This window comes from Canis lupus, chromosome 26, assembly GCF_048164855.1.
Source record: "Canis lupus baileyi chromosome 26, mCanLup2.hap1, whole genome shotgun sequence".
Lineage (NCBI taxonomy): Eukaryota > Metazoa > Chordata > Mammalia > Carnivora > Canidae > Canis > Canis lupus.
Genome location: NC_132863.1, coordinates 48,542,704 through 48,568,535, shown reverse-complemented (window position 1 = coordinate 48,568,535; position 25,832 = coordinate 48,542,704). Strand labels below are relative to the sequence as shown.

The window sequence follows — 25,832 nt, the reverse complement described above, 5'->3', positions numbered from 1 at the left end:
CCACCCAACCCCACCTGACCCTACCCAACCAACCGGACCCCCCTGACCCCACCTGGCCCCCTGAACCCACCTGAACCCCTGACCCCCCTGAGTCCATTTGAGCCCACCTGATCCCACCCGACCCGACCCAACCCCACCAGACAGCCCCGAGCGAGGAGCTTCGAGGCCAAGTTGGATCCTGAGAGACAAAGCTGCCAACTGAGGTGCGCTCCCGAGTCCGCCCCGTGGTGACGTGTCAGTGCCCCCGCGGCTCCGCCACCAGCCCCGCCCGAGGCCCGGCACCCCGCCTCTGCCCCCCGCCCCCCCGGCTGTAGAAGGGCCCAGAGCGCTGCGGCCAGGCCGTGCCCCGGGGATTGGGGCGCACACACCCTGGGCCGCCCTGGGGCCGCCGTCCACGCCTGCGCAGGGTCACAGACTCTCCTCCCCGCTCCGGCCGTCCACGCTCCCGGGACCTCCCCGCGGCGGGGCCCACGCTCCTTCCCACGCCCTCGAGCCAGCTTCCTGTTGCCGCTGTGACAAAGCAGCGCGAGCCCAGGGCTGGACGTCACGTTCGCGCGCCCTCGTAGCATGCGGTCCTTGCTTGTCCCTCGGCTGCCAACAGGGTCACCTCTTGCCGTTGACCCAGGTGGGCTGCCCGCAGGCGGGGACATGGCCTTGGAAACCCCGGCCCCATCCAGCAGATTTAAGATTTAAAATTTTAAGTTTAATCAAGTTAGATTTTAAAATCTTAATGACACTCTGTTCGGTTACTGAAGACTTTTAAGGATGTTTGGACTAAGTTAGGTGCGTGAACGTCCTCTTTGGACTGTGAACTTTATGGGGTTTAAGTCCAGTCAACGATTCCTGGTAACACCTTAGTGGGTGAGGCGCGGCGTGCTGCGCGGTGCCACACGCGGGAGTCTGAAGACGCAGAAGAGGAGAGGGTCTCGTCAGATGCCGCGTGGGCGTGAGACCTTGCGGCTCTTTGGATTAAATAGAACATCCTGTGGAGATTAATATTTCGTACTTCACGTAACATTACACACGGGCTCCGTCGTACCTCAGGGGCCTGGGCTCCTCCAGGCGCAGAGGCCGAGTCGCAGACCAACCCCAGAGCTTTCCCGCACCACGACGAGGCCTGGCCGTGGGCTTGTCCGCGGAGGGTGGGAGCGTGGCCGGCACCTGCCCTGCGGAGGAGAGGGTGGGGCTGGCCACGGTCCCCGCACGGTCCCCGCACGATGGCTGCAGGCCTTTCACGAAACCCTACAGAGAATTCCAGGTGAACAGCAGGGCTGGTGCCACCGACCGCCCCGCCTGGAGGGGACGCTGCCAACCCCTCCTCTGTGGCCCCCCGTGGCCCCCAGCCCGAGCGACGGGAGGGAGGAGGGAGGAGGAAGGAGGAAGGCCACCCCCCTGCAGGGTGGGCAGCCCCCCACCCCCCTGCGCAGGGCATTTCCCCAGCTGGGGGCGCTTCAGAGCCACTAGGGCCCTGACCAAGGGACGCCCTGGGGGAGGGGCCGGGCTTGGCCTCAGCACCCTCACATCAAGGCCACTTACGAGGGCATGGTGACCCCGGCATGACTCAGAGTCCATTTGCTTGCGTGCTCAGGAAACAGTAGGTCATCGGGGATCACCGTGGTTTCACCGGGAGTGTCACCCAGAGCTGGGGCGGAAAACTTGAACAAGCCTAAACCCTTCCTGGGAAACTCCGGGGTCTTTGCGGGGCGGCAGTGCAGCCCAACCTCTGGCCCCGCCCCCGTTCACCTGTGGCCAGGTAGCTCCGGGTGGATGGGGCAACTGAGGCACAGGGCCCGCTGTCCCGGGCTTGGTCCAGGCTCCGCGTGAACAGGCTGCAAAGGGATCGGGTGGCAAGGGCTGAGTCGCGTCCGAAGTGCGTCTGCTGGGGCACCCCGGCCCTCCTGCGTCCCTGTGGGCGCCCGTGGCCCATGGAAGCCCTTCCCACGGCCCCAACGCCAGGTCAGCGAGAAACAAGGTGGCTATCCCCGCTCCTCCTGGTGCGTCCTCGGGCACACGTACGGGGGTTTGTTCACAAGCTCAGGCCGCGGGGTCCTGGTCGCTCACAGCCCTTCCCCACCGCGCTGCCCAACCCACAGGACTAGCCATGCAGGACACCCCACAGTCCACACCAGAAAGGAGCAGAAATGCCTCATTCTTGCCTAAAAAAAAGGAAACATTTATTATCTTTATTATTTATTTATTTATTTATTTATTTATTTATTTATTTAAGAGAGCTAGATGCAGGGGGGTGGGGAGCAGTAAGGGGAGAGTCTCCAGCAAGCTCCATGCTCGGTGTGGAGCCCACATGGAACCCAACGTGGGGACTCGACCTCACGACCCTGAGATCATGACCGGAGCCGAAATCAAGTCACATGCTCAACCCACTGAGAAACATTAAAAAAAAAAAAAACATGGTGTGGGGGCCTGGGGGGCTCTGTCGGCAAAGCGCCTGCCTTCTGCTCAGGTCGTGATCTCGGGGGTCCTGGGATCGAGTCCTGCATCAGGCTCCCTCTCCGCAGGGCGTCTGCCTCTCACCTACCCCTGTCCCTCCCCTTGCTCTCTCTCTCTCTCTCTCTCAAATAAATAAAATCATTTTAAAAAAAGAAAGAAAAAGAAGCCACGGGTTTATCCCCTGGGTTTGCTTTTGTTTCCGCCTGTTGCCAGCATCGCGAAGGTTGGTGCTGACCCGGTGTCCGTCCCCCCTGCTGCTCAGACCGGCCCTTCTAGGCCTGTTCCCGCCCCGGGCTCCTGAGCACCTGTGTCGCCCAGGTGCCCGCCCGCCCCTCCCCGCACTCCAGCCGCCCTCGCGGGGCCCATCCAGGTGGGCCGCGGACGGTCCAAACTCTTCCCCGCGCGTCAACACTGCCCTTCCGACCGTGTGAGACGCAGAGGAAGGCAGACATCGGCCCGGTCCTCGCTGGCGTCCGCGCTCTTCCCAGGCCCGCTCACACGATGCACATCCCTGCGGCCCAGGGGACACCTGCTGCCCCACAGGCCACCACTGTGGTCGACGCAGGGAGGGGAGGCCCCCGCCGCTGGCCGCGGAGCCGGGTGGGGACCTGCCCCAGGAGCGTGGCAGCCTCCCGGCCACCGTGGAGGGGACGTCCTGTGCAGGCCCGGCCCCGGCCCCGCGTCTCTGTACAGAGCCCTTCTCTTGGGCCACTTCCCTGGTTCCTAAGAAAGGGACCTCGTTGGCCCGTGAGTCACGCTGCTGCAGCGAGAACTGGATGCCGTCCACGCAGACGCCTGTGCTGCCCCCACGTGATCCAGGCCAGTGTGGGCGTCCCGGTGACAGCATCACGGCCTGGGCGGGGCTGGGGTGCGTGCGCTCTGCAGGTGCTGCTGGATGACCGCGGCAGACTCGTGCCTCTCACGCCACCTGCCGCAGTCACCGGGCCTGGAACCTGGTGGTGCACGTCCTGGAGGCCGCCAAGGGGGCGGCGCCCAGGGCTGTAACCGGTCACGTCAGGCGCAGCGACGCCCAGAGCAGTCCTGACCCTTGGCCACGGGCCTGTGGGCTGGGCTCCTCCACAGCAGCGCACTGAGTCTGGTGGCAACACCCTCCTCATTGTCTCTCCTGGCCCCGCCTGTCCCGGAAGCTCCAGAACCTTCCGTCAGCCCTGCACGGGTGCCCTGCTCCCCCCACAGCCTCGGATTCCCTAGCTTGGACGCCGAAGTCACGTCGTCTTTTACAGTTTGCTGCTCTGTCCCTGCCACACCGGCCGATGGCACAGAGAACCCAGCAGATGCATCCCTCCTGCCCGCGCCCCCGGGGCCTCGCCTCGCTGGGCCAGGAGAGGGCGGCAGAGGAGAGAGCGTGAGCGCGGCCAGGAGCCCTCCCCAGCGCCCGGCGTGGCATCTCTGGGACCCGGAGCAGGAGGCCTCGGAATCGCTGTGGCCCCCACGGCCCTGGCCGCACCCTCCGTGGGAGAAGAAGCCGGTGGACACATGAGACCAGAGGCCGCAGGCTGTGGGGCGCAGGGAGGTGCCAGTGTGACCACCTGCCGTCTGCAGGTGGACTTCCCTTCCCAGCAAAGTCAGCAGGGGCCCTGGAGACGCTGCATCGCTGTGCGACGTGCCCGCTGACGAGGGGCAGGGACCCCGAGGGGACGCAGCTGAGGTCGGAGAAGGCAGAGGACACTCGGGAAGGTGAGGAAAGCGGCCGGCCAGCCATGGCGGGGCCCCCAGAAGCAGCCCAGGCCCTGGGGCAGGCCAGGCAGCGGCCAGGGCTGAGCTCCCCGTCCCTTCCTTCCCGTCCCGGAAAGGGTCCCAGGGGGGAGGCTGCCCCTGAACAGGGGGCTCCGTTGAGGAAGGAGCTGGAGTCTCGGGGGCGCAGGGCCTCACTGGCAAGCCAGGGCTCAGGGCGTGCTGCGAGGGACAGGCTGGGGTCCTGCCCTGGGCCTCCCCGGCTCTCACAGCCACAGGGCCCTGGGCACCCCTGCTGGGGTCTGCAGGCGCACACTGGTGGGCACGTGGGCAAGGGGAGGCCCAGCACCCAGAGCACGGGCGCCGAGCAGGGGTGCTGGGCTTCACGGTGCTGAGCTCAGGAGCCTCGGGCTCCCCCGAGGGCTGTGCCTGGAAGGTGACCTTGCTCTGTGACCTCGGGAGCCTGGAAACACACGGCATTTGTCCTTTCGTGTTTGGGCAGCTTCACGTACAAGAACGTCCTCCAGGGGATCCCTGGGGGGCTCAGAGGTTTAGCGCTGCCTTCAGCCCAGGCCGTGACCCCGGGGGTCGCAGGATCCAGTCCTGCATCGGGCTCCCTGCAGGGAGCCTGCTTCTCCCTCTGCCTGTGTCTCTGCTTCTCTCTCTGGGTCTCTTGTGAATGAATAAATTAAATCTTTAAAAAAAAAAAAAGTGTTGTCCAGCTTCACCATGTCGTGGCCTGTCATTCTAAGGCTACATCACGCTGCATCGTAGGGACGGGCCGCGTTTCGCTTCTCTCCTCCTGTGTGGACAGGCCGCGAGGTGGCCTCCGCCTCCGGCTGCGGTGCACGGCGCTGCCGTGCAGGGGCGCGTGCGGATGCTCTTCCAGGACCTGCGCGCATCCCGCTGGGGCTGCTACCGCGCAGGACAGCGGGACCAGACGGCGCCCGTGCGGTTGACTCCGCCAGGAACTGCCACACCGGCTCCCGGCTTTGCCCGCTTTGTACTTTATGTGGGAGGACCTGCCGGTGCTCATGCCACGCGTCTGGCTTCCTGCGTGTGACGCTGTTCAGGAGATTCCTGTGGGTCGTTGCGCACAACTGAAGCCTGGTTCTTTGCCGTTGTACAAACATACAATTTACCAAGCAGTTGTTCATGAGCAGCGGGGCTGTAACCAGCTTGGGGCTGTTAGGGACGGCGCCGCCCCGCTGCCCACGGGAGCAGGTGCACCAGTGAACCCACGCGTGCACTTCCCGGGGGAACAAGATGCAGCAGGAGTGGCGGCTCCGGGACGTGCATGCAGTTCGGCTGCATTTGCGTCAGGCGCACAAGCAGGGTTCCCTCGGAGGGAGGCGGTGCTGGTGTTGAATGAACACAGCAACGACACCGAGGTTAACCGCAGCGTGAGTGTCCACGGAGAGCTTCGGAGGCGGCCCCTCAGGCTGTGAAGCCGACGGGGCGGCCACGGCCATCTGTCCGATGTTTCGGGTCAGGGCGGAACCAGGAGGTTCGGGGCTTCCCCTGCGTCCGCCACTGGTGGGTGTGGAGCCCGGGCCAAAGCCGAGGGCGCCGTGCCACGCGTCCAGTCTTCATCCGTGTCCTCTGCCTCTCCATCGCCGGCATCGCCTTAAAAAAAAAAACACACCAGTTTTCATTGCAAGGGAAATACCTTGACTTGTCTCACTGCAGCTCCCGGGCTCTTTCCTCCTCTGTTACGACAACTGGCAGCGAGAGGATGTGCCCGTCTTTCTCCCCTGCGTTTGCCATCCCGTGTCTGTTCAAGGGCCTGCCTCTTTGCGCTACGATCCCAAATAACTGCACCGAACATGATCTGCAGAACAAAGCCAGTGGGAACGGACAGAGGAGCATCTGCAGGAGCGCGAGGAAACTGGCCGGCCTGTCTTGTAACCTCTTCCGACCTGCGGGAGGGCTACGGAGGCCCTTCGGTCACCTGAGAGATTTGCCGGGACGGCCACTGTCCACGTGCCTTGACCATCTGCGCATGCGATGCTTCACTCCTCTCTTCCAAACGGTGTTCGCACCTGCCCACTGTGTCTGTGACTCTCGGCCGTGCTCGTGGTCACACTCCCTGTCGATACATGTTCCACGGCACTTCCGGTGGCTTCATTCTCCCAGGTGCACGCGGGCTGGTTCCAGATTCAGCGGTCATACGTGGTGACCATCCTTGCATGCAAATCCTCACGCAGGAACGTATTTTTTAGGACGTATTTCTATGAATTATATTGGGATTTTGGTTCATTGTGTCCAAATGCACCCCTTTGCCCGGCCTTCCCATCCTCAAAAAAAAAAAAAAAAAAAAAACAAAACAAAAAAACTTGCAAACTTAGAAAAGACCCTGAGGGGCCTGAGGGGCCTTTTCTCTGTTCTTCAGCCAGAACTGGTTTTATGACTTAAAGCATTATTTGCCAGATTGACAGAAGATGAACTAAGTGCCACTGGTGCTCTCCTGGCCTGTCCTTGACTCCAGTGAGGCGAAGCGTTGGTCACAAGCTCACCGGCTGCTGGGCAATTTGCAAAAATGCCTGTGCAGGTCTTTTGCCCATTTTTCCGTTGGGCTCACTCGTCCTTTAAAAATGTATCACTTTGGGAGATCGCTATTAACCATTTGTAATACATATTGAAACACTTTCTCTTGGTTTGCCATTTGCTTTTCATTTTCGTTCTTGGTGTCTTTAACCATCGGCTGTTTTAAATTTTTATGTGGTCAAATATACCAAGCTTTCCTTTTGTGGTGCTTGGAAAGGACTCACCACCCCAACGCAATAAAGCAATTCCTCTGAGGTCCCATTATTTTATCTGTTGGGTAGAGTTGGGTAAACGGTGACGTGAAGCTTCTAAACTTTGGTTCAAATTGCTTATTTAAATAATTAGCTGAGGGTCTGGCGCTAGTGACCAGAAACTGCAGATGGAATATAATTACACGGTTTAAAATGGGCGGAGGCGAACGTTTTCTACAGATCTTCATCAACTGCCCAGAACAAACTCGTTTGTCCCCAGTCCATGGGGTTGGAGAGAACGATTTTCCCCCAACCGGTGACCTCTCACCTTCTGGGTAGTGACCCCTGGGGTTGGGGTCTCTCTGGGGGCCACTGCCGACCGCCACGTGCACACACAGGGTCTGAGACCACAGTGAAGAGGCGCCCGGAGCAGCGTCCCCCTTACACCCGCGGGTTGTGGGTGCGGCCGGGGCTCCGTGTCCCCGTCTGAAGGTTGGCGCCCAGCGGGCTGGGGCAAGGCACGTACCCAGGAGGGTCCCGGGCCCAACCGAAGGCCGCCTGGCACCAGGCGGAGCCGCCTAGAGGACGCCCCTGCTCACAATGCTGGTGGCGTGGAAAAGACCTGACTTGTGGGATTTCATAAATCAAGACTATTTTCGTTTCAAGGGTGGAGAATTGATTAACGTCTGAGCTGTCACGTGTCGTATGGATCCGGGAGGCCAGTCTCCTTCAAGCGCTCTCTTTGCAGGAGTCCCAACTATCAGCAGTTTTCCCGGAAAGCAATCTTTCCGTGTTTAGCGTGGGTGCGTTTACGTGACGCTGGCGGCGGTGGCAGCGGGCTGGCGGGCAGGGGACAGTGCAGGGCGCCCCGTGGCCAGGGTTTGCAGCGCTCCGGGCCCTGCTTGGCGCCTAGACGCTTGGCCAGTGGGGAATCTTGGTCCCCGTACGGCCCTGTGGGCAGAAGCTGAGGCCTCAGGGCTGGACGTCTCATGACCTCCGTGTTTTCTACCTGAACAGCCCCGGGCGGCTGGGGATCCCACCAACGGCTCCTCCCTGTGCCCCAGTTTGCGCTGGCATTTGACGTACCGAGGGGCAGCGGGCCCCTTAAAAGAACTGATTCTCCTAATGGATATTTCTGCCGTGAACGGTTGGGTGCCAACCACTCCACCTCTCGCCGGTGACGAGTGTGGCGGCCTTATTACCCACATCCTTGAGTGGGGGCCTGGAGGTGGGCGCCCTTTCCCTCCTCGTCCATTAGCCGATGGGATTTTGGTGAACGTGGCCCCGGTGAAAACCGCAACTGCGTGTAGGCGTCGGGCTCGTGTCCTCGTGCCCTTGCCGTCACCCTGGCGAGGTCTGGCCCAGGGGGTCCCAGAAGCGTAAGCAGCATGGTGGTGGCGCTGACGCCAACCCGTAGCCCGAAACCAGCCGGTCGGCCCTGCCCAGGCAACCTCACACTTGGGAATTTGAAGGAAATGCTCCTTGCCACCTGCCACTGCGGTGCTTGTTACGCAGCCGTGACTGGCTGACCTGAGTGACAGCTGGGAGGCCTCTGAGGCTCATTGTATTGATTTAGATCCCAAACACTTTGGAGTCCATGGCCCTGTCTCTTCCATCCCGTCTTCCTTTCTGGGACCGTGCAAGGTGAGTGACAGCAAGGCGCTCCCGGTGCGACCACGTGACTGGCTGTCTCTTGCTCTTAGAAGCAGCTGCCCGCAGCGGCCGGGCCGCTTCCCCCGGGAGGGCCACCTCACCGCTGAGCCCGCCCCTTCCATTCCCAGCTGTCCCCCTGCTGGAAGAGCAGCTCAGGCCCCTCGGCCGGCTGGTAACACTGCCTGCAGGGCTGGGGAGGGGACCCAGGCCTCGGGCGCCCAGCCTCTGCGGCTACACCCACGGGGCTGCAGCGTTTGCCCGAGCTCTTCCTCCAGACGGGCCCCGAGCCGGGAGGCCACGGTCCTCACGGCACCTGCATCTCTGCCGACCCTGTGGTCTTCCTGGGCGTCCCGAGCGATGAGGGGCAGGGGCACGGGCTCTGGTCCACGTGGGACAGCGGCACCTGGTCCTCGCCCGCCTGGGCCTGTCCCCGCGGCAGCTCAGGGGAGGGCATGTTGGCCCAGCCCTCGTCTGCCTGGAGAGGCCTCTGGATGCCCCCGAGGGGTGCCCTTCTCGGGGGTGCTCCCCCCAACCCGGCGGCTGCAGCCCACCCCCCCACACACAGGGGACCCTGAGCTCACTCCCTGTTGTTCTCTGCACAACGGCCCTTCATGCAAACGCATCTTGATCGTGGCCAGCGGCTCTCAACCCCAACCCCATGTCTGCGTGGGCCCCACCCCCGCCGGCCGCTCATCCTGGGCCAGGCCACACCTGTGTCTCCTGCTGGGGATCCCGGGGTTGCGTGCAGCGTGGACCACTCACACCCGTAACAAAGCACCAGACCCACGTGTGGCGGCTGCACTCGAGCCCCTCCCTCCTCCTTCCAGAGCGGAAGTAGCAATGTTAAACTGACGGCTCACCGGCCTCTGCAAAAACCGTATTTTCTCCGATGAATATTCACACTGTGACTTATTTTTCTCCTTCCTTTCCTAAATACACACTGAAATTCCAGAAGAGTTTGGTTCCATGTTTCATAGAACATCCCTCAATTTGGGTTTGTCTGAGGCTGTTCTCAGGACAGGGTCATGGTGTCCCCTTTGCTGCCCAGCGTGGGTCCAGCGAGACGGGTGCCACCGCCCCCACCTGCTCCCTCCTTTTTCAGTTACAGGTGACAGGAACACAACCTGGGAGGTCAGGGCAGCTGACTTCAGGTCTGGCTTGATCAAGGGTTAAAAGGTGTTGCTAAGATGAGCTTTCTCCCCTCCGCACCCTGCCCTCATTGGCTGTGTCCTCACGAATCCATGTCACCAACGTGGAAGCAGCCCCAGAATCATGCGTCCTGGAACTGACTCGCTGATCTTCCCGGGGCACGTGCCCAACCCTGGCTGCCGCCAGCCAGCCAGCCGCGCCTGGACTACGTGGGCTGGGACAGAGCAAAACCTGCGTGCCGCCGTAGGACGTGGGCCCCCACAGACGTCTTCTGTAACCGGGAAGGGACTCCCAGCAGACACGGCCACCAGGAGCCACGAGGAGGCAGGGCTGAGAGGTGTGCGATGCAGTGTTCGTGCCCCCACAGCGATTACCCAGGGGAGCGACAATGGAGCAAAGTGGGTGCTAAAACGTGGGCCTCGTTGCCTTGGTTCCAGGCAGGCCCTGACTCGGCCGAGTGACGCTCTGCAGCGCGGGCAAGGGTGATTCTGGAGCGTGCTGCAGACGCGGCCCGTTTACTCCATCAGGAACCTGTTTGGGGAGGTGACCCTTTGCTCGTTCCCTTGAATGACATTTAAGGAGGAAATTAAGTTTTTAAAGTACCGAAAATGCACACGGCCTGTGACGGGCACACGGCAGCCCTCACCGTCCTCCGTGGGAGACGACTGGGCTGGGGCACGGCTCAGGGTCTCTGCTCCGGGGATGACGCAAATGAGGGGGGGTCCAGGGCGGAGCCTGCAGCGTGGCTTTGCTGGGCTGTCGGTCACCTGGGGTAGGGGACATGCACCGGGATTTTTGATATTTGCAGCTGTTGCCAATACCATTTATCTGCCCTGGGACCCCAGCCCTGTCTGGGGCTCCACATTCTCAGAACATGAGGGCTGGAGGCCTTGGGCAGGCCTGGGAGGCCCCTGAGCACGGCGAGGAGGGTGCCACACGGTGGGGGGGGCTCGCCACCCCGAGTCCCGCATCCCTGCCGTGGAGGCCGCCGGGGCTCTCAGCCAGCTGAGTAAAACGGCCGAGGAGTAACACCGGTTACAAATGGGCCTGCTGGCAAGGCCGGGAGTGCTTTGCTGGCCCCCAGCCCAGCGCTTCCCAGCTCAGGGGCGACTCCTGGGTCCTGGGAGAGCAGGCCCCTCCCTCTGCCCGAGCCCCCCACCCCCCCAGGGCTGGCTGTGTTCATCTGTGCTCTTGGCTGGGCTCTTCCTGTCGGCTCAGCCTCCCTCCCTCCCTCCCTCCCTCTCCCTCTCTCTCTCTCCTCTGACCCCGTCTTCTCCTCCCTCTCCAACATCTTTTACTCATGTCAAAGCCAAATGAGTCGTCATCCCATTTAGAGACGGGAGTCACCTGAGTGCCCTGAGCCTTCCTGGGGAACCGTGCTCAAGGGGCCTGAGCCTCCACACGCATCTTACAAAGCCCCCTGCGCAGGTGGGGGAGAACCTTCGGGGAAGCGCTTTCCCGCCTGAGCCGCATGGCGAGGCTGACCCCCCGGGACGCCTGGCCCCACTATCCATCACGCCCCGGCGCGGCCTCGGAGAAGAGTTTACAATAAATACAGGTAACGTCGTTCATGACGGGCGCTGTGGGCTCCGCCGACGGCTCCTTCGTATTCACGGCCACTCGCACCTGCGGGCCCGCGGGTGACGAAGCTGGGAGCTGTCCCCATGCCTCACTAGGACAAGGAGCGGCCTGCAGGGGGACCTTCCCCCTAACCCCCACCCCAGGCCATACCCCAGAGATGCAGGGTGCAGAGGAGCCTGGGGAGGGGCCATGGGACCCAAAGGGGTGGGGGCCTGATGGGAGCAGTCGGACGCCTGGAGCAAAGGGTCCTGGCAGCCCCATCTCCCTCCCAGGGCCTGCCTGCAACGCCTCCGCCAGGCCCGCCTCACCACTGCCCTGCTGCCCCCCACCCCCCAGGCCCCTCTGGAGACCCTTACCTTCTCCAAACAGGGCTGAGCGGCTGCTCCGGGGCTGATGTGACGACGAGCGCGGACGCGGCAGGTGCTCTGGCCGAGGAGACGGCCCAGCCAGGTGAGCGCCCTGGGTGTGGAGCCCGCTGAGCACGGCGAAGGGCTCGGTGTGGCCGGGTGGTGCAGGAGCACCCTGGACCCCCACCACGCTGCCCGTCCTAAACGGGGCATCTCCCGGCTCGGCCAGCAGGGTTCCCTGCACCCCCACCCCAGCCGCTTCCCCTGTTATCAGCTGCCCGCTGCATGGTGCAGGGGCAGATTCCCTGGAGCAAGTGCACGGGCCCTGCCCTGAGCCCCTAGCCCGGCCGGAGCCCCACTCCGTGCACCTCCCTCACCTCTGGGCCGGACCTGTGGTGTCTGCCCAGGCTGGGGGCTCAGCTCATGCCCTTTGGTTAGCTCCTCAGGCTCACCTCCCTCACACGCCCGGTCTGTGCTGGGTGCTTCTCCTGCCACAGGGCCTTTGCACATGCAGGGCTGGCCTCGGGGAAGGCTCCCCTGACCCTGAACAGATGAGGGTGTCCTGTACACAGTGCCCCACATCCCAAGACGCTCCTCATTCCCATCATGTCTGTGCCGACTGTTTCCTGCTGGGGACATTATCTGGCACATAGTTGGAGCTTAATTGGTATTTGTACAGAAACAGTGATTGCAGGAGAGAAGTGCGTATGCAGTCTGGCACCCGCAGGCCCACCCTCCCGCCTGTCTGTCCTCGAGGGCTCGCAGCCCAAGGGGTGTCGGGACGTGACCTCCCCACCACACCACTGTGAGCCCTCAATTGACTGGTGACCTCTTGAAATGCTACATCCGGAACCTGCTGGGGGGTCTGCAGACTTGGCCTTTTCCCTAAGTCTCCGCTGGGCAGGAGCTCTCTGCTGAGATCCCTAAGAAGAGCTGATTTTACCGGCTTCTCTTATTTAAACAAGAAATTACGGTTCATTCTCGTGGAAAACACCCTCTGGGAAGCTCAGCTTTAGGGCCCACTTCCCGCTCTATGATTAAGTTAAAAGTTTGCACACGTGGGCCGTGTGTCCCCCAGGCCCTAAGGGCATTGGTTTGTCTCCCAGGATCAGGACAGGAGCCGCCTCGGGCTGTGTGGCCGGGCAGGTGTGCACACCATGGTGCCCGGGCCCTGCAGGAGGGAGGGGGGTTCCTGAGGCAACAAACTGGTCACCTGTCCCTGTGAACACGGGAGCATGACATCTACTAGCAGACCCGCAGCACGCAGCACGCCCAGGGTCCCCCAAAGAGCGGCCACGAGGGCTCAGGCAGGCAAGGGCGCAGCAGAGGGAAGGCCTGGGGAGGGGGTGCAGACGTGCTCCAGGGTCCTGGGCTGTCGGTGACCTCACCTGAGCTGACCCAGAGGGCTCCAGCCACACGCGGGGCGGCAGCTGGGTGTCCGTGAGGAGCAGGGAGCGGGACAGGGCTGCCTGGGCAGGAGATCAGGTGGCAGGTGTCTCAGAAGCAGGAGGGGTCCCCAAGAGGGAGCGCAGGAGCCCCGGATCTGGCTGAAGGGGCCTCTCATGGAGCCGGGACAGAGCGGGCTGGGGCCTGGGGTTAGGGGCGCCCCTGAGATTGCCAGGGGACAGGTCAGTGGGACCCGGATGTTCAGGCAATGTGTTCAGAGGCCAGAGCAAGGGTGGAAGCAGCGGAGGGAGCCTCGGGGCTCCAGCTGCACAGAAGGGCCCACCCTGTCCTCGCAGGGAGCTCTCGCCGCCCAGGGGGGCTGGGCTGGGGGTCCGATCTTACTCTAGGCTCTTTGGGGGACATGCCCAGGTCCTTTCTGGCCTCACCATTCTTCCCAAACAAGGGACACCAGCTCTGGAAGGACCCAAGTGTGTGGCCCGGGCTGCAGCACGTAGGTGGCAAGTGTGTGGTCTGGGGCCCTCGGGCCCTGGCTGCTGCACCTCCCAGCTCCTGCGGGTGTAAGTGGGTGCCATGGTGGACAGGCAGGGAGGGGCCCGGGTTCACCCCGCCTGGGTGAGGCCTGGTGCTGCCCGCCCCTGCACGTACCCTCCTGCCCAGCCCGCTGTCCCTCTGAGGCTGGGAGGGCCTGCAGTAGGAGGTGCCACCTGCATGTGTGGCCTGGTGGAAGGTCACGGCTACCACCGCCTCCCGGCCCAGCGGCTGAGTGACGGCGATCGTGCGCCGCAGCCCAGAGCCTCCCCGCGCTGGCACACTCAGGAGACATTTTAGCCAAAGGCCATTAAGCCGTCATGGTCCTAATGTCTCCTGTCCCCCTTCCTGCGTTGAAGGGCCGCGCGTGTGTGAGCTGCCTCTGCTCCCGTCTCCTCTCCACTGAGTCATGGCTGTGCAGCCAGACTGCCCCCCACCCCCGGCTCTGAGCTCATCCGCTCTGCCATCAGTGATCTGTCCCCAGAGCTGTGCTGTGGGGCCAAGGAGACTCGGTCCCACCGGGCTCTGCTGTCCAAGTAGCTGGAGTAGCTCAGAGGACGCCGGGGCAGGGGTAGTGCTTCCGTGTGATGGGGTGGGGGGGGGTCCTGACCCGGCCCAGACCCGGCCCAGCCCTGCCCCTCCTGCCCCAGCTGCTTCCCGTGTCAGAGCAGGGTAGTCCGACTTTGATGCAGGAAAGGAAGACGTGTCTGCACAATGATGCCATCACCCATTCCTCCCGCCCTGGCTCTGGCCGCGGCCTCCCCTGCCAGACACAGGACAGCCCCGGCCAGCGCCCCAGAGAAGAGCCACTCGCCCCCGAGTCCTCACCACCTGCCGGGCCTCCGGGCATTGCTCGGGTGCCCGGCACACAGCAGGTGCCCACACTCACCCTCGGGGCTCCTGAAGATCTCTCCACCAAGCTTCACCGTCAGGAAGTCCTTGAAGGAGACGGAGGTGGCGTCTCCTACGTGGGCAAGGTACGCGTTGGGCTCTGGCCTACCCCTCCACTGATGATGACGAAAATCTGGACGAAGTACAAAGTCTACTGCTGAGGACACGTCAAAGTGGGCAGAATGTGGGCAACAACCCGCACGGAGCTTCTGGGTTTTCCTCGTGGCAAGCCCCGGTCTCGCGTCAGCACGGCTGCGACTCTGAGAGGAGCCCCATGTTCCCAGTGAGAGAGACCAGGGAAGGGGCCCCTGCAGGTGGGGCCGTGGGGGGGGGTTCTGGAAGGGAGAGAGCCGGACAGGAGGGTCTGCTCAGCGCGAGCCCGGCCCTGCCCAAACCCCGAGGGCGCACACATGAGGCCCGGCCCACAGAAGGCAAGGTGCACCTGCCCGCCACACCGTGGCCAGCATCTCCAGAGGATTCAAACAGGACCCGGAGTCCGTAGAGCACGCATTCCAACGCTCGGGATGTACAACAGTCCCTCAACAAAAACCCAGGAAACAACCCTCCTCAGGCGGAGGGACGACGGCCAGGTGCCAGCCCTGGGATGACCAGGTGCTCACCACGGGCGTCCTGACAGCGTTCTGTGGGACCGCTCTCTCTCTCACACGCAGAATATGTACGAGATGAGTGGTACGAATTCTCAGCAGAGAAGTAGGAAATATAAAAAAATAAATGAGTATTTTCGAATCCCAAAATACAGCATCTGAAATAAAAAATTCACAGGAGGACTCGTAACAGAACGGAGATGACGGAGAAAGTCAGTGAACCTGAAGGTGAATAGAAAGTACCGGATCCACAGGAGAGATGGGAAGAGAGAGCCGAGCGGAGGCCCGGGGACCGGCAGGGATGGTGTCGGAAAGTCCCCGATGCACGGGAGTTCCAGGAAGAGAGGACAAAGGTCGGAAGGTATTTGAAGGAAAAACGGGGGGAAACATCCTAAATTTGATGAGAGAAATAAGTGGAAACACTCAAGAAGCTCAGAGAATCCCAAAGAGGATAAACTTAAAAGAAAACCACACCGAGAAACATAATAAATCCCTGAAAACCAAAGAAAACATCTTGGAAGCAGCTAGAGAAAAACAACACATTAGGGCCACGAAACAACGATTCAGAAGCTTGACGTTTGCTGTCGGCACCCGTGACCGCCAGACGCCGCGGCCACCGAGCAACGTTGCTACGCGCTGAGAGGAAAGCGCTTGCGGCCAGAGCTCCATCCCCGGTGACTATTTCTTTCTGGAATGAAGGTAAGTAGAGATAATCCCAGATGAAGGAAAAGGAAGAGAATTATGCCCCCTGCAGACTTCTCCCGCAGAAACGGCACGGGCGCTCCAGGCGGCGTGGCGTGGCACCAGGAGGGGCCGCGGGGGCACGGTGCCTGAGCAGACAACCAGGTTTGCTTTTCTTCCCTTTAAAATGAAAGAACGGTAAAGCTGTGGTGGGATTTTCAACACTTGTAGGTGTGATAATGTGACAGCGGCCCAGGCCAGCGGGGCCGGGAAGGGGCCTAAATCTGCAAGCTTGCTTTACTGCATGGGAGGGGGAAATCCCAACTCTGAGCAGACTGTAAAGATGAAGGACACTGCATCCCTAGAGCAAGCACTAAAATACCATGTAAGAGGAGAGAGCCACAAGCCAGTACACACATCAAAGTGGAATACTAAAGAAAATTAAAATAAAAAATAAAATAAAAAATAAATTCATTAGAACAAATGCACAAACCCAGAGGAGACAAACAAGAAACAAAAAAATCAAATGACAGACCTAAGTCCAACCATATGGATAATTACACCAAATGTTAACGGTTTAAACATTTTAATTAAAAGGCAGAGATTGGTCGGGGCGGGGGTTGGGGGGAGGGTGGTGGTGCCTGGGTGGCTCAGTCGGTGGTGAAGCGTCCGACTCTTGATCCCAGCGCAGGTCTCGATCTCAGGGTCGTGAGTTCAAGCCCCACGTTGGGCTCGGTGCTGGGAGTGGAGCCTACTGGGAAAAAAAAAAAAAAGAGGCAGAGTTGGAGGTAGTGGAGATAAAGAAGCCAGATCCCACGACATCCTGCATCCATAGTAGGTCCGTAGAATCAAGAAATGCAATAGACCCATTGCCCCCTAATCCCCTTGAACTCACTTACGATTGCTCCGTCCTTCTTCCCCAGGCCTGGCCATACTCGGATTTGTTGTCTGTCCCTATAATTTTATTTTTCCTGAAATGTCCTGTTGTGTGTCGCCTGTGGGCACAATGCTCTTGAGATCCGTGGACACCGTCCCATCCTTCAGCGCTCTGCTCCTCTCTGGTTCACTGTGGGGACGTAGTCCAGCTTGCTTATCCATTCACTCGCTGCTTGGGGTGATCATAGATAAGCCCGCTAGAAGCATCCGCCCGTGAGCGCCTGTGTGCACATACTGCCATTTGCTTGGGTGACTGACCAGGAGCGGGGTGTCGTGTGGCACGGCAGGGGGGCTTGACTTGGAGCACACGGACCTGCTTTCCGACGTGGCTGCTCCACTGCTGAGCTCCCACCAGCTGCGTCTGGGGGCCCAGCTGCTCCGCACGCTTGTCGGCCCTCGCACTGTCAGGTTCAGGAACAAACGTAGCCATTCCACGTGTGCAGGCACCTCTGCCACGGTTTTAACTTGTATTTTTTTTTTTTGTCTGATAATTAAGGATCCTGAGCATCTTTTCATGTGCTTATTTGCCATCCCTATATCTTCTTGGATGAAGCGTCTACTCGAATCTTTTACTCATTTTATTTTTTTAAGATTTTATTTTATTTATTCATGGGAGACACACAGAGAGAGGCAGAGAGACAGACAGAGGGAGGAGCAGGCTCCTTGCGGGGAGCCCGATGCGGGACGTGATCCCAGGACCCCGGGGTCACGCCCTGAGCCGAAGGCAGATGCTCAACTGCTGAGCCACTCAGGCGTCCCTCTCTTGCTCATTTAAAAAACCAGGCTGTTGGGACGCCCGGGTGGCTCAGCGGTTTAGCACCTGCTTTGGCCCAGGGCGTGATCCTGGGGTCCCAGGATCGAGTCCCATGTCGGGCTCTCTGCATGGAGCCTGCTTCTCCCTCTGCCTGTGTCTCTGCCTCTCTCTCTTTGTGTCTCTCATGAATAAATAAATAAAATCTTAAAAAACAAAACAAAACAAAAACAGGCTGTTTGCACACACCTGGGGGCTCAGTCGGTAAAGCGTCTGCCTTCAGCTCAGGTCATGACCTTGGGGTCCTGGGGTCGAGCCCCGGGTCAGGCTCCCTGCTCCGCTGGGGTCTGCTTCTCCCTTTCCCTCTGCCGCTCCCCGTGTTCCTGCGCTCTCTCTCTTTTTTAAATAAATAAAATCTTTTTAAAAATTGGCGTTTTATTACTGAGTCTTGAGAACTCCGTATGTTCAGAATTCAAGTTCTTTATCAGGCAATATCCCAGTCTGTAGCTCCTCTGTTCATTCTCTTAACTGCCATAGAAAGAGCTGAAGTTGTTTTTATTAAAATCAATTTACAAATTTGTTTGTTTTTTATAGATCAATGCTTTTATGTGTCAGATCTGAGATCTTTGCCTAACCCAACATCACAAGAATTCCTTTTTCTTTTTTTAAAAAATATATATACACACATATATATATTATTGAAGTTTGATCTGCCAACATATAGAAGAATTTCCTTTTCTATCTTCTAGAAGTTTTATGGTTACAGATTTTCTACTTAGGTCTATGAACCATTTTGTTTGGTTTGGTTTGGTTTTTTTTTTTTTTTTTTTTTTTAGATTTTATTTATTTATTCATGAGAGACACAGACAGAGAGGCAGAGACACAGGCAGAGGGAGAAGCAAGCTCCATGCAGGGAGCCTGATGCAGGACTCGATCCCGGGACCCCAGGATCACGGCCCGAGCTGGAAGGCAGATGCCCAACCGCTGAGCCACCCAGGCGTCCCTATGAACCCTTTTGAATTAATTTTTGTACGTGCTGCAGTGCATGAGTCAAGATTCTTTTCTTTCTCTCTCTCTCCCTTGTTTTTTTTTTTTTGGCATACGAACATCTGATGGTTCCAGCCCCATTTGTTAAAAAAGACTGTTTTTTTCCCTGTTGTACAATCATTGAACCTTCAGTGAAGTCAGTGGGCTGTATCGTATCGTAAATACCACACTCTCTTAATCACTGCAGCTTCATAGGAAGACTCGGAATCAGGTAGTGTGCACCTGCCAGCTTTATTCTTCCCCAAACACTTCTTTTGGTGATTCCAGCTCCTTTCCCTTTCTCCATAACTTTTATTTTTTAATTTTTAAAAAAATTTTTTAAAAGATTTTATTTATTTGAGACAGAGAGAGAGAGAGAGAGAGAGAGAGAGAAGCAGGCTCTATGCAGGGAGCCCGAAGCAGGACTCCATCCCGGGTCTCCAGGATCATGCCCTGGGCTGAAGGCAGCGCTAAACTGCTGAGCCACCGGGGCTGCCCTCCCCGTAAGTTTATTTTTTATTTTTATTTATTTATTTTTTTTAATTTTTATTTATTTATGATAGTCACAGAGAGAGAGAGAGAGAGAGGCAGAGACACAGGCAGAGAGAGAAGCAGGCTCCATGCACCGGGAGCCCGACGTGGGATTCGATCCCGGGTCTCCAGGATCGCGCCCTGGGCCAAAGGCAGGCACCAAGCCGCTGCGCCACCCAGGGATCCCATCTCCCCGTAAGTTTTAAAGTAGGTTTTCCAAGTTCTACAAAAACTTTCTGCTGCTTCTGCTTTTTGACTATTTGTGTTTTCTTTTGTTTACATTTACATCGGATCTGTGGAGCGGTTTGGGGAAGACGAACACGCGGACGATCTGTGGACGTGGTTGGTCTCTCACCTGTGGGCTTAGCTGACTTCCATAGCCAGGGTCCTGGGGTCCTCCTCTTACGAAATCTACGCCGTCTCGTTGGATGCGCATCCGAGGGTTTCATACAGTGTTCAGTGCCATATTGTACACGGTCCTGGTCAAAAATTTCAGTTATTGATTGATCGTTGCTCGGATACACACGGGGGACGGATGTTTGTAGAGTGACCTTGTACCTGAGGACCTTGCAAAACTCACTTGTGCTGGTTCTTGTAGCTTTTTGTAAGTTCTCCAGGACTTCTACGTAGACCCGTGCGTAGTATCTGTGGACGGAGGCGGCTGTTTAATCCTCCAGCCCGTAGGTCGTACACGCGCTTGTTCGTTGTCTTATCGCACTGTCTAGGCCTTTCGCCACCAAAAATGATGCTAGGTTTGGGTTTCTGGCTTATTATTATTCTTTTGCAGATGCCTTTAATCAGCTTGGAGTTCCCTCCTATCCCTAGTGTGCTGAGGGTTTTCATCATGAGTAGAAGTGAAATATCTTCAAATATTCTTGCAGCATCGGCTGCTCCGGTGACTGCAACATCGTGGAGCCAGCCGTGCATCACAGGGAGGAGTCACTTAGTCATGAGATACTTATTTTTGCTGGATTCAATTTCCTAGTATTTGTTGAGGAATTTCGTATCTGTTACAGGCCGAATGCTTATGCACCACACCCCAAACTCCCTGAAAACTCCTATGTTGAAACCCTAACTCCGCCCGGCGTGACGGTATTCGGAGGCGGGCTCCCGGGCAGGGATTACGGGCAGGCGAGGTCAGGAGGTTGGGGCCCTCCCCGTGGGAATCCGTCCGAGGACACAGCGCGCCGAATGCAGCCCTCGGGCCGGGAGGAGGCCCTCGGCAGGAACCAGATGGCCCTGGCACCCTGACCGCAGACTCCAGCCCCCGGAACCACGCGGGGACGGCTTTCTGTGGTGTCAGCCAGCCCGGCCACCGTCTGGGGAGCGCGGCCCGGCCTTCCCTTCCGCCTCCCGGGAAGCCCAGCGCACCCCAGCTGACCGCGGCTGTCTGGCCAGGGCCCCCCGGTCACGGCCGCGCCCCCGTGGCTCTCGTGTTGCCCTGAGCTTCAAACCCCCCAGGGTCGACCCTTCTTCCCGCAGGCGCCGTGGGTGCTCCCAGCCTCACGTAGCGGCCTCTGCCGCACTGGCCACCAGCCCCGTTGAAGGCTCCCTGCACCGCCCCCTGAGCTGGCTCTGGGTGCCCGCCTCCGCCAGATCTGCGCGCCGGGAGCAGGCGGGGCGCCGTCCCGCTCCGTCCTTGCCTCGACGCGCTGGGGCCCTCCGGCCTGTGGAGCCTCCGTCCCCTCACCTGTGCTCGCCGTGAGGACGGCGCGGGCTGGATGCCCACGGGAGGCCGTCCCCTGCCCCGCCACCGGCACTGGCAAGGCCCCGCACGCGCCATCCCCCAGGGCCCCCCGGAGTGAGCTGGTGCCGAGACGGCGGCGCGGGGGCCCGGTGTGCCCGTCCAGGTTCTCGTCTCCCCGCAGCCCACCAGCTGCCCCACACCTCTGCCATCTGTCTCCGGGCCCCCACGTCCCCACGGGGTGAACATGGAGGCTCCTCCCCATGCCTGCCCTGGCCCTGCGCGGGGCTCCACTCAGAGGCCGGGACTGGCGCCGGGGCACCCTGGGAGCTGGCACGGGGAAGGCCGCTGCAGTGCGAGACCATATTGTGCCTGTCACCCGCGTGTTGGTCCTTTGCCAAACCTCTGCCTCGCCTGGCACCAACAGACACCTTCATGTCCAAGGCCCGGGGTGCTGGCTGGTTTCAAGCACTCGCTGTCTGCTGGACGTCAGCGTGACCGAGGGGCTGAGCCAATGTCCCGGGACGGGCAGGGCCTGGGGGGGCCGCTGGACACGTCCACTCAGGACCTGAGCCTCCCGCCCAGGAGGCCCCTAGAGCTCCGCGGACATGGACGTCCAGGCTCGGCTCTCCTCCCCTCCCCCCCTCCCCTCCCCTCCCTCTCTCTCTCCTGCTGGGATTTTAATTGACCCTTAGTTAGTACCAGGGCTGGGGAGGCGGTTCGGTGGTTTAGCGGTTCGGGCGGGGGCAGTACTGTCTTCAGAGGATTCACAGACACTAATAAACCCAAATAAAAGCCAGAGAGGTGACTCTAAGCCAAGGGAGGAGCAGTCACCCTCTGTGCCCAGTGGTGCCCCTGGCCTCGACGCGCTCCCACCACACGGGCTTCCAGAACTGTCCCGGCCCTGCGCCCTCCCAGAGCCTCCCCAGCGGGACGCAGGCAGGGGTGACCTCAGACGAGCAGCACGCCGGAGGCTGTGTCCACGCGTGATGCCGCCCGGCCACCCGTGTTTCTCGCTGGGTCTCAGGGCTTATCCCCCCGCGACCCTGTCCAGGCCCCAGCCCAGGCCCTCCCTGGGGGCTCCGGGCGGCAGGCGCGGCATCTGTTCGCACCAAGGCTCCTGGCTGGTCCTCCTTTCAGCCCCACAACCTAGGAAGCCCTAACCAGCTCCTCCCGGTGAGCGGCCCGTGCTCCTCGTGCTCCTCGTGCTCCTCATGCTCCTCGCCAGGCCCACGCGGGACCCATCGGAGAACTTTCCAAGATTCTCTCACGACTCCGGCCCCTCCCTCCTCCCTTCCCAAACTCTGACGTAGGGAGTCTTGGCGGCCAGCTGGGTAGGACCCCCGGGTCAGTGGTCGTCAGGGGGTCCCCGACCCGTAGCATCGTGGGAGCGTGCATGCTCGAGGCCCCACACCGGCTGCGCGCGGGGCCTGGACAAGCCCTCTGGGTGCACCTGGGGGAGCCCGAGAACCAGCGCCCCTCCTCACTCCCTCTCCAGCCACCTCCCCCGCCCCCGCCCCAGGCTCAGGGTCCTGTGGGTCCCCGGGCGCTCGTGAGCGTGGACAAGTCACAGCACCTGTTCCACTGGGAAGCGCTCTGGGCGCAGGAGGCCCCCATGGTCCCGCTTCCCCAATTCTCTGCCCCCCCCCCGCCCCCGTCAGGGCCCTGGGGGGCTGAAGGCGCCGCCTCCGGCCGGCTGGGAAGGCTGGGTGCGTGTGTGCAGGGGGCTGCGGGCGGGCGGTCCTCCGTGTATTTTGCTGCAACCCAAGTGTGGGTTCCCCTTGGGGCAGGTGGAGTTGGGCAATCTCAGGAACCCAAGCTTCTCACCTGCGGATGGGAGACAGGCCGCCGCCCCCTACAGCCCTGGCTCCCCCACGGCTCGCCCGCAGGCCTCCCCGGGAGAACCCTGTGGGGGCACAGGCCTGCCCGGAGCCTCAGTTTCCCTGTGCGGACGATGGCACACTGCCACGGGGATGCTGGGGGAGTAAACGGGGCGCGGGGGGTGGGGGGACCTCGAGTGGCACTGAACAAGCTCGCTACCGATCTGGACCAAACTGCTGTCCCCTGACCAGCGACCTCTGTCGTACTGACTCCACATTTATCCCCACGCCCCACCCTTCCTCCTCGGGTCGTGGTGTCAGAGGCCCCGGGGCACAGGTCACCTGCGTGTGGATGACCCCAAATTCACGCCCCCGTTCCAGAATTCTCCCACTGGGCCCACGGCCACTGCTTGGCCCCCTGAAGGCCCAGCGGACGGCCCAGACGCGGGGAGGCCAGGCACCGCCGTCCGCCGGCTCCCCAGGCCGCCCCAAGCTCCGCCGTCGACGCCCGAGGGTCTGGGTGTCCCCCCGCCGAGGCGCCTCACCTCACGCCGTCCACTCTCCAGCCTGTGCCTCCAGCCTCAGAACAGAGGGGGTGTCCCCTCCCCTTCGGCTGCCAGCACATCACCTGAGGTCCCCGGGAGCCCGGCGTCCTCACTGCCGCCAGGCTCCGCTGCCCTCCCCGCGGCAGCCAACTGGATCTTATGAACACAGGGACCGGGCCTGCCTCCTGCCCGCCCCTGCCCCTGCCCCTGCCCCTGCCCGTGGAGTAAGCCCGGCCAGCTCGGGGATGTGTCCCCGGCCCCCTCAGCCCGGCCCCGGCCAGGAGGGCCTCCCTCCACGGGGTGGACCACCCATCCGTCCCAGGCACCTCAGGGCCTTTGCACCTGCCGCCTCCCCTGGGCGCCGCCTTCCTGGACCCGCCCGTCAGTCCCACCTGCTCGTGTTCACACCTGACAGTGTCTCAGTGGCTCAGGTATCGGGGCCTCCCCCGACCCCCCGCTAGGTTGTGGCCCACGGAGGCAGCGTCCTGCTCCCGCTGTCCTGGGAGGAAACTGAGGCACCGGAGGTGGAGGCGCCTGCGGGTGCATACAGCCGTGAAGGATGGAGGGGACCTGAACCCAGGCCTGGGGAGGCCATGGCCCCCCTCTGCGCTCACGTGGGGCTTCTCCAGCCCCCTCCCCCCCCACACGGGACAGCGGCCTGGCGGTGGACGCTGCGTGGGGTCCAGGCCTGGCGGGTAAGGGCTCCAGGGTGCCGCTGGGTGCGACTGTGACAAGGCTCCGGCGGGTGGGGGGGTCGCGGGAAGGGGCTGGAAGGGGGGAAGCGGCAGGCCCCGCCCTGGCCCCGCCCCCTCCAAGCAGGGCTGGGGCGCCGGGCAAGGCTGGGGGCCTGGTGACGGGGCGGGGGCGGGTCCGGGCTGCGGGGGGGTGAGGGAGGTGCCCCCCCCTGCTGTGCCGCTGCCCCGGGGGTGCGCTCCGGGCCCTCGACCTGGGGCCGCCCACCCGCCACACCCGCAGAGGCTTAGCCCGCGGGCCTCAGTTTCCCCGGTGCTACAGTAACCGCAGCCTTCCGGGCGGGGGCAGATGCTGCCCCCTTCGCTGGCCGCCGGAGCCGCGTGCCCCCCTCCGTCTGGGTCCACGGAGTTACTCTCGGGGCCGGGCAGGGGGGCGCTGTCCTGGGCCGCCCCCCACCCCCGGAGCTCCCGACTTCTCTCTGGCTCCAGCCTAGAGCTGCGTCCTGCTGATGGAACCACAGCCCAGGCGGCCTCCCGTCAGCCATGGGGGTCAGTGCTAGGTGCTGGGGCTGGGGCTGGGGGCTGGGTGCTGGAGCTGGGGGCTGGGTGCTGGAGACTGGGTGCTCGGTTCTGGGTGGTGGGGCTGGGGGAGGGTGCTGGGGGCTGGGGGCCAGGTGCTGGGTGCTGGGTACTGGGTGCTGTGGGATGGGGACTGGGGGCTGGGTGCTGGGTGCTGGGGCTGGGGACTGGGGCTGGGGACGGGGGCTGGGGCTGGGTGCTGAGTGCTAGGGCTGGGAATGGAGACTGGGGCTGGGTGCTGGGGACTGGGGTTGGGTGCTGGGGACTGGGGTTGGGACTGGGGCCTGGGGCTGGGTGCTGGGGACTGGGGCTGGGTGCTGGGGACTGGGGTTGGGACTGGGACTGGGGTTGGGTGCTGGTGCTGGGGCTGGGGGCTGGGGCCATGACTCCAGGCCCCCGCCAGCCCCGTCCTGCCCCCTTCGGCAAGGGTTCCCGAGAGGGCCACAGGTTCTGGTGCAAGACGCCCAGACAAGGGCTTGTCCCCAACCCGGACTGGGCAGCGTTCCTGGGGGGCAGGATGGCCCCCCCAGTTGTGTGTCTGGCTGCCAGGAGGGCCAGCTGAGGGGAGCCCTCGAAGGTCCAGTCCACGGGGTCGGGCCATAGCACCCTGGAGAGGGAGTCCAGCTGCAGGGTCTCCCCCCGGGGGCCCCTCACCCCCCAGCGAGGGCCGGGCCCCCCGGCCCCGCCCTGACCCCGGGCACACACAGCTCGGCCTGCTGTCCTGACTGCGGGTGTCTCTTAGAAGGAAGCCTCGCTGGGGTGCCCTCAGGAGCTGAAAGCCCTGCAGGGAAATCTCCCTCCTGGCCCGCAAGTCGGGGTCCCTTAAACAGAGCAGCCAAGGGACAAAGGTCAGGAGGGCTGCGGGCCGGGGGCTGCGGCGGTGCCCCTGGAGAGCAGGAGAGCGGGCTATGGCAGGAGGAGTGGGGGGTGCAGACAGGTCCCAGGCGGGGTCCTGGGGGGTCCCGATGCCGTCCTGGACTGACCCCCCACAGCGCCTGCACACGGAGGGGCAGGGGCTGAGCTGCCGCAGGGGCTGAGCTCTGGCCGTGGCCAGGCGCTGGCTCACGTGTGGCAAAGGCTCCCTCGGATGGCCCGCAGCCACTGGCCGCCCCCCGGCCCGGCTGGCTGGCGTGTTTGGGGCCCCACCAGCTCTGACCCAGTGGCCTCGGGTGGCATCCAGAGCCCCCTGCAGTCCACCCATGTGCACGCGGTCCCCGTTCCCAGTGTGGACGGGAGATGCCAGTGAAACCCAGTCACCCCTGCAGCCGCTCGCCCGCTGCCAGACCCCTTGGGCCCCTTGGTGCTGACCGAGCTGGCTGATTTGATCCTGTTCACCGGCTGTGTGACCCAACCCAGGTGGCGTCCCCTGTCTCACTCTCCCCATCTGTGAGATGGGGACGTCGGGGAGCCTGTGCAGAGGCACGTGCTGGGACAGCGTGAGGAGTGTGGGGAGCTGACGGGCCTGACAATGCCCAGCAGACGCCCCTGCAGGAGCCATGCTACCTGTGGCCTCCTAAGTCCCCCCGTCCCCCTGAGTTCTCCAGG

The 25,832-nt window shown here is 61.8% G+C and overlaps 1 protein-coding gene and 2 long non-coding RNA genes across 4 annotated transcripts; 1 reads left to right on the top strand and 2 right to left on the bottom strand.

Annotated features, from left to right (window-relative positions):
- Window positions 1–2,030: 2,030 nt before the first annotated feature.
- Window positions 2,031–5,601, bottom strand: LOC140618775 (uncharacterized). Its single transcript, XM_072801694.1, has 2 exons — window positions 2,873–5,601; window positions 2,031–2,156 (listed from the first exon to the last, which is right to left on the bottom strand). The coding sequence occupies exon 1, from the start codon at window positions 4,621–4,623 to the stop codon at window positions 3,463–3,465; it is 1,161 nt and encodes a 386-aa protein (XP_072657795.1). The 5' UTR covers window positions 4,624–5,601; the 3' UTR covers window positions 2,031–2,156; window positions 2,873–3,462.
- LOC140618783 (uncharacterized) lies at window positions 4,006–6,944 on the top strand. Its single transcript, XR_012018848.1, has 2 exons — window positions 4,006–4,146; window positions 4,918–6,944. It is a non-coding gene; the product is annotated as an uncharacterized lncRNA (long non-coding RNA).
- Window positions 6,945–16,292: 9,348 nt separating this feature from the next.
- Window positions 16,293–21,280, bottom strand: LOC140618782 (uncharacterized). Of its 2 annotated transcripts, none has more exons than XR_012018846.1 (2): window positions 20,658–21,280; window positions 16,293–16,477 (listed from the first exon to the last, which is right to left on the bottom strand). It is a non-coding gene; the product is annotated as an uncharacterized lncRNA (long non-coding RNA). The 2 variants fall into 2 exon arrangements; XR_012018845.1 differs by having other exon boundaries at window positions 16,293–16,474.
- Window positions 21,281–25,832: the final 4,552 nt, after the last annotated feature.

Coding starts and splice junctions, on each gene's coding strand:
- LOC140618775 (XM_072801694.1), bottom strand. CDS start 4,623: ATGCCGTGTGTTTCCAGGCTCCCGAGGTCACAGAGCAAGGTCACCTTC.